Source organism: Lates calcarifer, linkage group LG17 (genome assembly GCF_001640805.2).
Source record: "Lates calcarifer isolate ASB-BC8 linkage group LG17, TLL_Latcal_v3, whole genome shotgun sequence".
Lineage (NCBI taxonomy): Eukaryota > Metazoa > Chordata > Actinopteri > Centropomidae > Lates > Lates calcarifer.
In genome coordinates this window covers 5,514,442-5,529,464 of record NC_066849.1, presented here as the reverse complement: position 1 = coordinate 5,529,464, position 15,023 = coordinate 5,514,442, and the positions used below count along the sequence as shown (strand labels likewise).

Below are 15,023 nucleotides of genomic sequence, written 5' to 3'. Positions count from 1 at the left end.
TTGTTTGTTATTATTTTATTACAACTATTGTGTGAAAGAAGTTTGTCATTATTTTACCCCTTTACTGGTGTGTAAAGATATAATTTGGGGTTGCACTGAGCAGCATGGATTTAAACTTCTGAAAATTTTCCAAAAACACTCACTTCCTCTCACCTGAAGCACTCAAAAGACAGTGATGTTGAAGTTTGGATACATTAACAGATGTATCATGAGTCATTATCATATCATGCGTATGAGAGAGAAGGAGATCAAACAGACTGCAGTCATAACCCTCTGGCCCTCACAAAGCAGCTGTGCTTTCTCCAACACAGACACAACATCCAAGGGTCAAGCAGATCACCACTGATGGCTGTATTCCCAGACCCTCCACCACTGCCATCCAAAAATATCCACTGACACACTTGGCTCCCATTTAGGCACCTCACACACTGATATGTCTATTTCTTTCACTTGTGTTGCATTCAAGCTCACCACTCAACTCCAAGTACTTTTAACAAGCTACTTTGATCATGGACTTTTATATCTATTTGGACACTTTCCAACTCACTAATATATCAGCATCATGGCTTTTAGCTATGTTAGCTGCATGGCTCGATGGATAGCAATGAAGCTGACATTTGTGGTTTTCAGTGACATTTCTCGACAACTACTGGATGACCAAATGCTTGCAAAACAAATTATTTTCCCTTATTTTTATTAATTATTATCATCCTTTGTGTTTAATGCGACTTAGCAAATCACAGGGGAGAGCAAAACGAAACAGATTCTTGCATCCAAGGAAAACAGCTGAGCAGTGCTTCAGCCTGTGTGAAGGTATTGTGTAATATTATGTCGCTCCCACATCTGAGACAATGAATGAGCTGGAATGAATGGGTTCAGTCTGGAAGACTGGATGCCAGACGCAGGATGCCAGACAGCAACAAGGCGCTCATAACTCCCATAACCAATATTTGGCACAGTCCTGCATGTCAGTACCTGCTGCTTCAATTTACAGCATCTCCTCCTACACTGTAGGTTGTGGTTCATTTTATACATCAGGAGAGGAGTGTGTTTCTTCTTTAAATCAGACAGCTTAACAGGGAGCCATTCTCACTCAACTATAAATACCACTTAAAAGTGTTTGCTTTGCATTTCATGATGACAGCTGCACGTGATGACGAAACTATATGCGTGCACCATGTGTTGTCTCTAAGTATATGCCTGTTTGATATAATTGCCATCTAGGTATCTCACACTGGGTTATTATTACCTACATGGTTATTACTATTAATGATTCGTCTAGCTGGAGACAGAGATATTTAGTGCTCTCAGACAGAATTAGAAAAAATACTCAGTGACAGAAATGAGCCTGCATATTAATCCATGTCACAGAAACTACATTGTAATGACCAAATGTTTATTGGAATACAGCAGAAACCCAAAGATAATCAAATGAAATGAACTCTAATGGCTGGAAGACATGAAGAGCACTCATTCATTTTCAGTGTAAATAAACTGTACCCGTATCTCCCCAGCGGCTAAAAGTTAAAGCTGTCTCCTCTCACAACAAAGATTAGCAGCTTTTGTCCGTTCAAGTTAGCCCTTTTGTTGCAGCACCATTACTCAAAGGTGACGACATACGCCATTTCTCTGGTCTCCCCTTTGTCCCAGGCCGGGCTTTGCAAAGGTTGCACTTCTGGTGTGGACATTAGTTAGGCCACAGGAAGGGCTTTTAGGCTGTCACCTCTGCTGATTCTGGCCCCGTCAGCTGCTGGGATTTAGCTAAACACTCATTCAGCAAATGTGAATGAAGCTCGGCCCAGGCTGTTAGGTCTACGTACAGAGGTGAACTCAAAAATTAACCTACACAGGGATACATATGAAAAATTAAAACAGAAATTCTTATATAGTTTCATAAATTATTAACCAAATATTACAATTATTTCTTGGTTTTCATAACAATAAATAAACCACCACCAGATTCATACTCTTCATAAGGCCTACAAGTTGGCTATTTGAAATCAAACGTATTGTGCTGCAGCTTTTGGACTTGCTCTAAGTCTGTAGTCTGAAATACTTGACCTTCCCCTGCTTAGTGACAAGGAAATGTCACACACAATATAATCCAAACATGTCTTTTCATGTGAGGCAGACAAAGATTGACCAAAAAAGCTGAGAGTGTTTTTATACTTATAGTCCAAAAGCCAAAAAGCCCAAAGGCCATCAGAATTATTTGAAACAATAATCAGATTTTTACCCTATGTCATTTATTTTCTGAACCTGAAAAAATAATCTAATAATCTAATCTAATTTAGACATTTGAGTTGGCTGTGATGTGTCTACAGTGTCCCATAGAAATGTTGCTGGACCATTATATCCATTTTTCCCGGCGGCTGTGAAGCCAACACGGCAGAGCAGTCCGGATCCAGGAAAGTCTGAAACTCCATTCCAGGTCTTCCCGCCGCCTTTTTTTAAAAACCACCTCTACTTTGGAGCAGTGAAAAACACACTAGCATTAGGGCAGCAGATGACCCGGCGCAGCAGTGAGGAGCACAACAGTCCTCTCTAACAAATGAAAGGATGGGGGGCATCAGCAGCAGCTGAATTCAAAAAAACTGGATCAGGGGTCGAGGGGAAAGAGCTGCTTTCTGCTCACCCTTGGGTAACTTTTATTGGATTCATTCCCCGGTCCAAACAAACATGCCATTTGCCAAACGAGTCGTGGAACCTCAATTACTGTGCAGGTATCAAATCCCAAACGAGGAGGGTCTAGTTTTCGAGGATCTGGTCTCCATCAGTAATGTGGCTCTGTCTCGGACCTTGCGGCAGCTATCGGACCTGGCCAAACATGCCTGCTCCATATTCCAGGAGCTGGAAAGCGACCTCACCTCCACCAACCTGCGGGTCAGGGGGCTGCAGAGTAAGATTAACCAACTTCAGCAGACCTGCTCCGAGCTGGACCCCAAACAGGAGGCAGTGCGTGAGTACCTGACTCTCAGTATCTGTTTTATACCGGAGCTGCATGCGCACGAGCTGCGCGCGGCTCTGGAAGAACGAGGGAATCACACGAGGAAGCATCCTACTCACTTTCCATCATTGACTTTGGAACTGAATTACTTAAACAGTGACGCAGATAAAAATACATTTACAGCAAAAACGTTACCTTAGTGTTTTAAAACTGCTTAAAAGTACGGTAAAGTCGCAGGAAAGTCAGGGTTGAGTTTATCAAGGTAAACAGATTTTATTCACCATATGAAAGTTCTTGGTTCGGGATGTAGCCTGGTATCGCTTCAGCACGCGCTCCTGTTGTCATGTCTCCTCATGCTGAGGGGCGTGTGACAGCCTGGCTGTCCCGAGCCTATGCTAGTAGCCACACTGCTATTACATTGCTATCACTCCTTCTAGGCAGGTTTTCTCTGTCGAGGTAACAATACATGTTAATCAACGGTAAAGCTTTTTGTAGCTGCACTGGAGTTACAGAACTTTACTGATGACGCATATTGGTCCTGGCGAATGTGTGCGTTTATTCTTATGTATTAAAGATATAAATAAAGGAGAGTAAGATATATGAGCTAAATTCTTGGTGCCTGTGGAGAGTTTGAAGTGATGTTACATGGTGCTCTGCTGTCTTCACAGCTGACCTGCTGTATGTGTTGAACTTTGTTTGGCCACCAATAAGAATTCATGACCCTGATAACACAGCATGTGGCCATCGACTGTCTCTTTTAATCTCTGTGTCCCCCCTGAGTGACTGGGGGGTGGGGTGGGGGGGTGATGTGATATTAGTGTGTGTGTGTGTGTTTATATATAAACCCACTCTTCAGGAAGCACTTAGGAAACCTGTGCGCCCCTCGCTACCCCTAGAAATGTCCATCCCCGGAACAGTTTCTCCAGCTTGGACATACCCCAGTGGATTAACCCTGCTTTAGTTTAGGCTGAGCAAGTCCTTGCATGTTTCCCAGACCCTGCTTCCTGTGGTCTGTGAATGGGTTACTTTGCCTAAAGGTATTTATCAGCTGCCTGCCACAACCAAAACACAGACCCAGCCCCTCTTAAACCTGATTTAAACCTTGAGGTGTCTGCAGAGATTTTTGTTCTAGGGTGAGCTGCTGACTTGTTTTCCTGGCCTGTGTAGCATCTTGTTGAGTGCAGTCACAATACATTGCACATTTTGAATATGCCTGTTCTGAGTCATCCTGGTCATGGGTTATCTTGAAATTGCAAGTCAAAAGCAACTGGATTTGCTGATTGGACAGTACATTCCTTGTTGCAGAGAATATATCTGTGAGTTTGCTCTGTCACTAGCCCTGTTTTTTAAACCAAAAGACAAGATTAAACTGAAATGGTTTACCATGCAATTCATGGGTGAAGACAAGAGTATGACTAGATGAAAGAATATATTGAGTCCCTTCATTCTACATGTTGTATAGGGGATACTGCGTGCTAGGTTACCAGAGAACCCCCTTTTGCCTGGAAAAGCCTAATTACTCTTAATTGTGCTTTTCATGTTAATGGTGTCAGGGGCAGCCTTAAACAACAGTACCCTCCCTCATCTGAATGACAATTAGTGTAAATGGAGCAGTTCAAGGCACGGAGAGTTTTGTCAGCGGGGGTGGGCTTTTATGTTGTGGCTGTGACTTGTCCACAGGACGACTGCTGGAGGACACAGGGCGCCATGTTGGATTAATGGGGAATCAGATACTGACCCATTGGTAGGGTATTACAAGCCCATGTTAGCCACCTGTTTGTTAGCCAGAGCTGTTCTATTGGAGCATCAGAAAACCGCCATATTGTAGCTGTTCCCTGTGTGGTAATATTTGTATTTGCAGGCATGTTTTTAGATGGTGGGTGAGATGCTGACACATTCAGGTCAAATGACATGGTTTGCTGGAAGTGCAGTGTCTCTTTCACTTTCAGTCCATGTCATGCCCATTTTTTTATCATTTTATTCTCTATCAACAACACCAGCTATACAAGAGCTGTACTTAGTGCTCGCAAGTCTATTTTAGACACTTAAGTGATGCTGGTACTGTTCAGGAGTGATTGAAATGACTATTTACACAGTTGAATCCAACTAAACAATACAAGATTTTCTCTTAAACAAACAGTACACACCTAAAACCAACATCTCAGGCTTCCTCTCTCTTTCTTATCCTCAGCCTCGCTCACACACACTCTTCAACACACACACTAACACAACCCGGCGCCTGGCATGTATCCCTTGGCCCTGTGTTTGGACAGCTCTCCCGTGACACCCCATCAATGTCTGCATTGGACTACCATCAGAGCTCCTCGGCCAGACTAGGCTCTGTAGTGCAGTCCCAGTGTTAGAGCACTCTGCTGGGTTTTAAGTTACACTGGCTCAATGATGAGGGGGGAGCCGTAATACTTGTGGCGGCGAGTGGCCCTCTGGCTTTTTCTGGTCCAAGAGCACATGGCTGGCAAGTCTACCACATTCCTTGTGCAGACCGCACCAGTGACTGTCTCACAATACCAAACAGAGGAAGGCAGAAGCCTCACAGAAAACAAAACGGAGAAAACCTTTAAACACTGTAGCAAGTAATACAGTAATATTTCCTCCTCTCTGGTGCTGTGCTGTGCTCTCCCTGCTCATTATGGATACTGTGCAAACTGTGTGCAGTCTTACATGATAGTCTTGTGACTCTGATGTGTTGTTGGAAATGATACGTTGTGTTATCTGTTGTAGTATTACATCATAAATCTGCAGTACAGCTGTAATTTATTGACAAACGGCTTTGAACAAAAAATGGCAAAAGAAAACTGTTTTTATTTCACACCACTGTATAATTAATACAACTAACCCTATAATATGTAATGTGCACCAAGAAAATTGTTTGCAAATGGTCCCGCTCAAAAGAACAGACAGGATCAATATTTTATCTTTTAGATAAGCTAAGTGCATTTATATTGCTGCAAGAGCAAATACCTTTAGTTAACATTTGTGTAGACTGACATTTCCCCCAATTTATGTGGGGATTTGAACTAACCAGCTGACTTATTCAGTTGCGGTGAAATTTTTAAAGTATATTTCTAACTGTTAACTGCAGTCAGCTTAAATGTTTGAACTGAAACAAACATGCTTGACATGTACTACATGTTAATAACATGTAAGAAGAGAAAGGGGAGTGCAGCACTGTTTTGCTTAAAGGTGCTGTAGGCTTGTCACTGTGCTGCTTTTCCGCTTGCTTAAACAAGCCTTGTAGTAAGGTTGAGCGGCATGTATCTGTGCTGTGCAGTTACCGTCCTTTCTGTCTCTTGATTTCACTCCAGAGTCCAGGGTCTTCCACTTCAGCACAGTGACATTCGTGCAGCTCTGAGAGCCTCGGTGGCCTGGAATGAAAGTTTCTGTGGACGGCAGTGGCACATCATCATCTCCACTACTATAAACTCCACTAGAGCAGCTTAGGCCAGGAAACCACATTAGCCCGCTGACGGTTCCTGCATTTAACTGACCCAGTCCAGCCATTACTGGAATTTTACTAAGTGAGGCTACAACAGTGAGTGAATGTGCACTGCATTTGAGGTCAATATCAGTCAATGTTGGAATGTAGCGTAGAGCTTCAGATGCTGTAGGAATATTTTGTCAGTGAATGAAACAACATTTTATCAGCAGTGTTCTCTTCAGCGAGCCCATATTCATTTATCAAGCAGTCGGGTTAAATATTTGTGGTGGGATTGAATCACATTTTACAACAGGATCAAGATCCTCTACCTCTCTTTCTCTTTCATCATTAGAACAGTAAGCATATTTCTGCAGGTCCAGACAACCTGCCGTTGATATAGTACCCTGCTAATTATAGAGCAGATTTCAAAGAGTTGCTTGCTCATTGCTGTACTAACCCCCCCCTTCCTCCACATCCCAGACAGGCACTGAGAAGGCCTAGACAGCCTTGATGCTGCGGCTTTTTGTTTTCATTCAACTGTCTTATAGCTGATGTCATTTATTCTATCTATGCTCTGGGCTCATATTCAGCACTGACTTAGCATTTTTTGGGTCCAGGATATGAAATAAGTATCAAACTATGAACAAACCAATGGCTTTGTTCAGTATTCTACACTGTAACTTGATAATATGGCATGAACACTTTATTGTCAGCTTATTATTTTTACACCAGAGTGATTTGACATTGAAATGAGAGATGTGGTCTTTACGCCAAGTTTGAACTGAAGGCTCCATTAACTATGTGTGCGTCTCAGCACCTTAGCCCCCGGTGGATTGCCCGGCCTGCGACTGAAGTGGTTTCTGTTCAACCGTTCTGTCAAGTCAAGCATTCCAAAAAGCCAGTGACCAGGAAACCACAGGGCTCGCTCGCACTTCAGGGGACCTTGCACCCCACACGTGCTCCCCAAATTGGCCTGGGTGGCTGGCTGGTGTGATTAGGGGAGATGGGGGAGAAAGCGAAGGCTGTGTTTGTTTATGAAAGGAGACGTTTTGTTAAAATTAAGGTTAAGGTTTTTCATTGCTTTGTTTGAGGGAAATGTGCAAGTGATTACACTTTACATTCCTGCGGTGGGACCCTCCACGAGAGCAAGTGCTTCTGAGTGTGGGGGTCTACCTACACACTCACCTAAAAATCCTCTGCTGGTCATCTGTATATTTTCAAGTATATAGGCCAACATTTGTGTTTGGTGTGTGAATGTATGTGTGTGAAAAAATCCTGTTGTTTTAAACATCAGGTTCCTCCGGAGGACGTTAAGCTCTAGTTTGTTGTTGGTGAGAGTTGATTATGTTTTCTTCTGCTGATTTTCGGGGACCATGATAAGCTATCTCCTTGCCCTGAGGTGCGTATGTGTCTCTCATACACACACACACTTACTTATTTAATAACATTTCCCAGCAGTCATTACTCTTTATGGAGTCCTGAGTGTGGGGCAGAGGCACCAGGGGGACAATTCAAGCCTGTCCTGAAGAAGGGGGCGGTGGGGGGGCAAAGTCATCTACCCCCTGACCTCAAAAGCTTGCTGACCTCCCAACCCCCTTCCACACACCCCCTTGGAAACACAAAAGAACAAACACAGCCACCTCCATCTTGCTTATCACTCAGCCTCTAAAGACTTGACTGGCCAATTAGAGTGGATTTAACGTTTGACATGATACTGAATAGCCACAGGTCAACGGACCGGCAAAACCGAGCCCAGGGCCAGGCGTGATTAAACTGTCAGAGTCAACTCAATAACTTAAATGAACTCTTCCGTCTATGTTGTCACTCATGGCTGGAGAAGAGCTGAGCCATGAACAGCTACATGGCTACTTCTGGATGTTTTTGTCCTTTGTTTCCTCCTTTATTTCTTCCTCCTTTGGCCTTTACTTACTGAACTCCTGAACTAACCAGAAACCACTTTGAACCACAACTAGTGCCACAGTGTCTGTTGTAGTTTATAATTCTCATAACCTGCAGTACCTGGTACTCTCTTCTTTACAAATAGCGTCCTTTTACCAAATACAATTGAAGCACTGCTTGTAATTTTGTGCACAGTATAAAGATCGTGGTGACCTCGCCTCAGGAGAGATGTTCTCTGTACTTGGCTTTAACATCTGCTCGGGCTTCTGTCTGAACCCACATTTTGTGTGTGTTATTCTCAATACCATAGCTGAAACTACAAGATCTTCTCCTAAGATAAAATAAATCCACACCTGACTTCAAGTTAAACTGACTTTACCGTAGCGTGCAGTTTACAACCCCTTGCCGCATTCTTTTCCATGGCAACCTGGAGAAATATTGACAGCTCAGAGGGCTATAAAACTTATCGCCGGCTGGCCTTTGTCTTGCCGACACTAGCCAGAAGCATTTCAGGACACCTGCGTGGGTTTCCTCTGCTCAGTCACACTGTCTTCAAATGATATGATCTCCCTCCCAACTCATGTGTTTCTCCACAGTCCCTCCCATGCCACTGCTGACTCAGAGACTTAAATATTGTGCAACTGAATTATTCTTAGAGAAATTGTCTCTGGATCTTTGCAGGAAGAGGAGATAAAAAGTCAAGTGAGATTCTCAAGAACTCTCCTTTTCTTACCCCACGTGAATAGTTAGCTCTCTATCTGCAGGGTGAGATTAGAAGGAAATGAGATAAAGGATCTGAGATGGTGACTGAAGAAAAGGAGCCTTATATTAAGTTAATCCTCCCATACTATTTGAAAGGCTTTTCTTTTGCCAGTGGGATGGTTTATATTGCTGTGACTTTATCTATGTATGTAAGTCTAAATGTCACAGTGGACATTTTGAAAAGACACTCTCATGTGAAGTTAGGACTAACCTTATGTCTGGGAACAGTAGATAAAAGGGAAAATGTGAGTTAAACCTGACTGGTATTTTAACAGGAAAGAAACACATGTGCATTTGTAGTCTTTGCTGTGCAGGTGTTTAGACTGGGATTTGAGTGGAATGTGAACTCCCCTCACCTCTCCCTCGTATATGAGTGGATCAGTGGGGTTGAGTCTTTAAACTTGAAAGAGCCTTTTCAACAATCATCCTACCATCGCATACATAATGTGAAGAAAGCACCTGCTGGATATGAGGGTGTGAATAAATAGTGTGCTCATCAGTTTAGGTGGAGACAATAAGATCTGCTTGTTTCCTCTTGAGTTTTCTTCTTTTGTTTGGTTTGACACAGACCAGTCACTGAACCCCTTAGTCCAACAGTCACTGTCCAATATCCAGTTAGAGTTTAGCAACCAGAAGTACATGTCTGTATGTCTGTTAAGCTTTGGATTTCCCCACATGATGAAGAGGGGTGTGTGGGGCCAAACTAAGTGCAAAACTCAGCATTTAAAAAGTTGTGGCGTAGTGTCTTTTTCCTAGCCTTTCCAAAACCAAAACCACAAACAAAAGTGTAAAGACTGAATTAAATAGTGTCCAGTGGCATTACCATTACAATACACTGGTTTTCAGGGTCACAGTTTACTTTAAGAATATGATGTTGAAGACTAGTACGTGGACTGTGAAGTATTCCCTCACTGTGTGGAAGCTGGCCCTGGATGCTTTTGGAGTTTAGGCTATTGTTAGCAGCTCTGTCCTGCTTACAGCTTACAGCCCAGCACCCCCAACCAGCATTACCCAAGATAGCTTTACATTCATCAAGCAGCAAAATAATCATATCATATAAGCCACTCAGTCATTAAGTGTAAGTTTAAAACCCCTTCACAAGTTTTTTGTTTCAAACCAAGTCAGTAATAAGTGTTTAAATGTCAGCCAAAGATGACTACAGCTACAGCTGTTATGTAAAGGTTTGATAGATTTAGGACCATCTCTCTCCTTACCTCACATAAGTGCCTTAAATAATAATTACTTTTATTTTATTCAACAAGAATCAGAAACTCCAGCTTCACAGACGGAGCAGACGTCACTATTGATGAAGCCCCACCCAGGACGACTCTTCTGCCATTTTATATGTTCTGTCTTGTCCGTAGCAAATGGCCGTCTGATCTAATAAGTCAACCTCTGCTCTCCTCATATGACTTCTGTCATTTCACACCAGACTCTTTCTTCATGGCCTTATCTGCTTCCTGCTGTGTTTGTACCGTCCTGTAGACCCTCACTTGTCACACTTATTTACACTTTAAGTGCAAGTGGTGGAAGGCGCCCTGTAACAGGTGGTGAGTGTTGTGAACGAGCGTCACTGACCTGGATACAGAGGTTTTTGGTGCTCTGCTTCTTGTCACTTCAACGCTGTACCATGAATGGACAGCATCACTTTTAAAGCAGGATTTCTTTTTCAAACTTTTATCCTCTGAATACTAGTCGTGTATTAGGGAAAAGCATAATCTCACCTTATAAATCAATAATTTGCTACCAATTAGGCCCATTCCAGTCTGTTATTTTTTTTATAATGAAGATTTCATGCCAGAAGTGCATCATTTTAATGCTCCAAATAATACTAGTTGTGGGACTGATAATGACCTGAGGCCTCCACAGAGACTTTGCTGGACAGGTCAGTGTGAAAGGACGACTGTCCTCCACCCGGCTCATTGTGCTCTGAAGCACACGCAAGTTCATCCTCCTGCACTGGCTTTTGTTCCTCCCTCCTTTATACCCTCCTCCTCTGGGATATTTCCTCGCCATCCGGATTCATCCTTTATTCTTGCCAGTAATTTCTGTGCCTGCCCGCTCCCTCAGGCATTTGGTATACTTTGTTCCTCTCTTCTGACTGCGAGCTTTCTCTGAGCTTCTGGGTCTCTTTCTCTAGCTCTCACTCATCTCTATATCCCAGTTTCTTATTTTGGGCTTCAGCCAGTCCCGCTCCCAGCAGCCCCACTGGGGAGAGACCATCCTGCTATAGCAGCAAAAAAGTGCTATGCCATAAAAATGGATGACCTGCTCTCTGTTATGTTCTGTTTTTCAGTCAGGAGCTCTCTGAATTAAACTTTTGCTGACCACTAATCAACGCAGAACTGATCCTTTGCACATTTGATACAGTTTCTGAGCATTAATGTATAAATCACAGTTGTGCTTAATTTGTAAAACAGGCACAGAGCTCACTGTTCTCCGTTTGCCAAGCTCCACCACAATCAAATGAGTAATCAAATGTCCCTTGGCTCAGCGTGAAAGAGTAACAGGGTTCATTTGATTTCCCAGTAAATCCTTTCAGTTTTATTGTGACCATTGTTACTGATCTCATGACACACCAAACTTCCACAGAGTCTAATATGCACAGCTCTTACTATTAGATGTTTAATTATGACAAAACAGGAAATTCAAGCTTACCATCAATCCTTCCCAAATGTTTCCAAGAAATGGATTCTCACCCTGATCAAGGATCCAGTTACCAATCCAAAGGCTGCACTCTCTGTGCTCACTGGGGAGTTCGGACTCGAAGGGAACTTCCACTGACATTTGAGTACTGGAACTGGATTGAATGAGACTCTTTATTGTTGCTTTTCCACAATGAAGGTGCAGAAATTAAGTTTTGTCTAGATTATAACATACTGTGTCATCATATCTCTCCAAAACTGTCTGGAGCTGTCTTATTGTTAAACATCAGTGCAATTCTACCTTAGCAAACGACAACCGTGTTTGTTTTACACTTGAGAAGCCAAGAAATAATGATGTTCATCAGTTCATCTGCAGGCTTTACTATGTCCGTGTTTATCACAACACTGAACTTGTTGGGAGGGAGCGACTGAAAGAAAAAAAAAAGTGAAATGATATTTGGGACAAACCCAGTTTTATATCCTCCATCATAGCTGCTGTAGGGCTTTTGTGATGATTTGCCCAGTCTGCCTTGGCAGCCACTCTCCATCAGGCAGCGAGCCATTGTTGAGGAACTTACTGCAAGAGTTTCTGCTTCATTTTTAGTGATACAAAGTTGAATAAATCAAATTTGCTTTCTTTCCTGGTTTTCCACTCTTGCTAAGAGAAGTAATCATATAAAGAAAATGACCAGCCTGCTTTTAAAATCACTCTGTATGCCTGTTCAGGACAAACTGATAATACTGAAGGGACTGCACAACTGATCTGAGTGATAAATGGAATCTATGGGATGAGAAGAAAATTGCTTGGAAAGCTTTTCTTCCACAGTTATTTTGGGTGAAGTTATGAATGCTGCAGGCAACAGTAAAAAACAGGAATTGACAGAGAATCTCAAAGTCTAAACGCAGCCAAAAAAGAACAAAGGTGATTTCAAACGGGAGTCAGTATTTGAATAATCCTTTGATGCCACCAGGCAAGGTGTATAATGATCCTGCCAAAGGTCATTTACAGCTGGCAAAGCTTTCTGTTTTGTTTTGATATGAAACATATACAGGAGTGTCGGTAGTTGAATACAAATTTTCAATATGAATTTGGCTAAAATATTTAAAGTTTCAGTTACTACAGTGGTGATTTTGACTCATTTTCACTGTCAGTCCCTTGAGAAACAGTTCCTGGAAATAGCTTTCTATGACGAGTCATTTATGGGAAATGCGAGGGCTGTTGACCAATGTTGCATCACAGGAGCAGAGGAGGGTCAGCCTGCTGGCAGACTGTTCACATCAGTTTATCTGAAGAGAGTATTCCCTCCCTCAGGCTGAACTGAAATGGTAGCTGTATGCGGTGCATTGAGGAAAGTGCCTAAAGGTGCTCCTGTGTTGTTAACCAGCTGAGAAGCCCCATCTGTTGGCTGTCAGCCCCGAGTCCATAGTGCTGTGGAAGGTGTCTTTCATTAGAAGCATGGACTTTCATTTAGACTCTCTCCTCCTGCAGGAATACTCCCAGGAATACTGCTAAACTGTAACCAGACATCAGGGTTTGTTTGTGTGTTTCAGTGTGTGTGTAAGTTTTTCCTTTCCCGTTGTGGGAAACTGAGATATTTTTTAAAATCCACTCTCCTGCCAACTCGCTAACATTATTGTTTGGCATGAAACACAAAAATAACTCAGTACAGTGTGAGGCTTATTTTTTTACAAGACCAATTTTATATATCTCATCATTAAAATTTTGAGTGGCAAATCGTGCCTTCCAACCAAAAGTACCGTCGAAGGTTTAAACCCAGCATGATTCCAAGGAACTCAGTGAATAAAGTTTGATTTCTAATTGTGGTTGTCACTGGTGCTTGTGTTGCTACTTCACAGAAAATTTGATTAAGTAGTCAAATGGCCAATTTAGGCCACAGTCATGATGTCTATCAATCTATCAGAAGGAAACTGCTGCATAGTAAAGTTGTTGCACATTCTCTCTCAGTCACAGGACTAGAGAGGCGGATTGTTGTGGCTGTTTGGTGCCTTGGCTCAGGCACAAGCTACAAAACATTTTCTGAGCTTTGGAAAAGGCAAATGAGCCACATCCATCTGTGTCTGAGAAGTTAGTCCTGCTATTCATACACAATAAATTTGACTAGAGAGTCTGTCAAAGCAGTCAGGGATGCATTTGCATTCAACATATGTGGTCAGATGTATGATGTAATGTGGTTTAACCAGTCATCCTGGTGCATCCTCTGTTAAGTCATACCTGTGTTTAGAGATCTCTACTTCTGATTCAATTACAAAAGGATGATTTTAGTTCTAAGTATGAACAAGACCAGCAAGATCAAAAGCCCCACCCGCTCCCCAAAGTCCCCCACCAGCCAGTAAACGGGACGTCAACTGAAGGTGTGTCAGACGATCTTTCTAGAAGCACACACACGAGAGAAACATGTCTGACTGGGATCCAGACATAAAAGCACCAAGTGCAAATGAAATGGAAAGCAGGGCTTGAAAGGCTGCCATGCTGAAACAGAGCAGCGTTGGGGCGAGGGCCTACCCTCGCAGATCTCTTTGTGCAGGCGAGCTGCATGCCAGCTGGCTGGCTGCTGGGAAGTTTTGTGTGACTCATTACGTCTCCATTGAGGGACACAAAGCCGGGGTACGCTCGCCCATCAGAGTCTCTGAGTCTCCCAGCCTCCCGTCTTCACCTTAACGCGAGGTCAAGGTCACAGCTTCCATGCTGGGATGACGCCTGGCAGCTTCAGCAGCCAATCAGAAACAGAGATCCCGGTCACGGGACCAAGTTTGAATAAGGCTGTCAGTAGGAAGTCTCTCCATTCAGTTAATGTCTGGACAGTTACCTTGGTAGCACTTTGTCTAAAGGAAGAAATGTCACAGTTGAACTCATTTGGCAGGACACATAAACAGCTATTGATCTGAATTCTTTCACTACATGTGTCCTAAAAGTGTGTCCCTGTTTTATTGCCCCACTGTTTGTTCACTCTCAAACTAAATGCCACAGTGGCACCAGCTTGTGACAGAAATGTCTCATTTATCACCTTGATGATGTCTATTCATCCCTGTCATAAAGGCAGTGTGTTTTTTAGCCAATGAGCCTTCTTGTTAGTTGGACATGGTGGACTTTGAGATTGAGGAGCTGTGTTTTGAATCTGTGTTTTCAGAGGTGGAACACTAAAGGCAGCGCGTAGAGGTGGATCAAAGACAACTTCATTCTGACAGAAGAGAATAACACATTGTAATCAAAAGCATATGCTGTGTGTTTTAGTAGATCCAGGTTGTAGATGGAGAGCTGTGATGAAGGAGCAGATATGGTGTGAAAAATAGCTGTGGTGTTATTCTAGGCTCT

The 15,023-nt window shown here is 42.8% G+C and overlaps 1 protein-coding gene across 1 annotated transcript in view; it reads left to right on the top strand.

The window, feature by feature from the left end:
* Positions 1–2,342: 2,342 nt before the first annotated feature.
* nhsa (Nance-Horan syndrome a (congenital cataracts and dental anomalies)) overlaps positions 2,343–15,023 on the top strand; it is a 54,679-nt gene continuing 41,998 nt past the window's right edge. The window contains 1 exon segment of the mRNA XM_018669982.2: positions 2,343–2,959. Within this exon segment, the coding sequence (XP_018525498.1) occupies positions 2,680–2,959 (280 nt within the window). The 5' untranslated portion in view covers positions 2,343–2,679.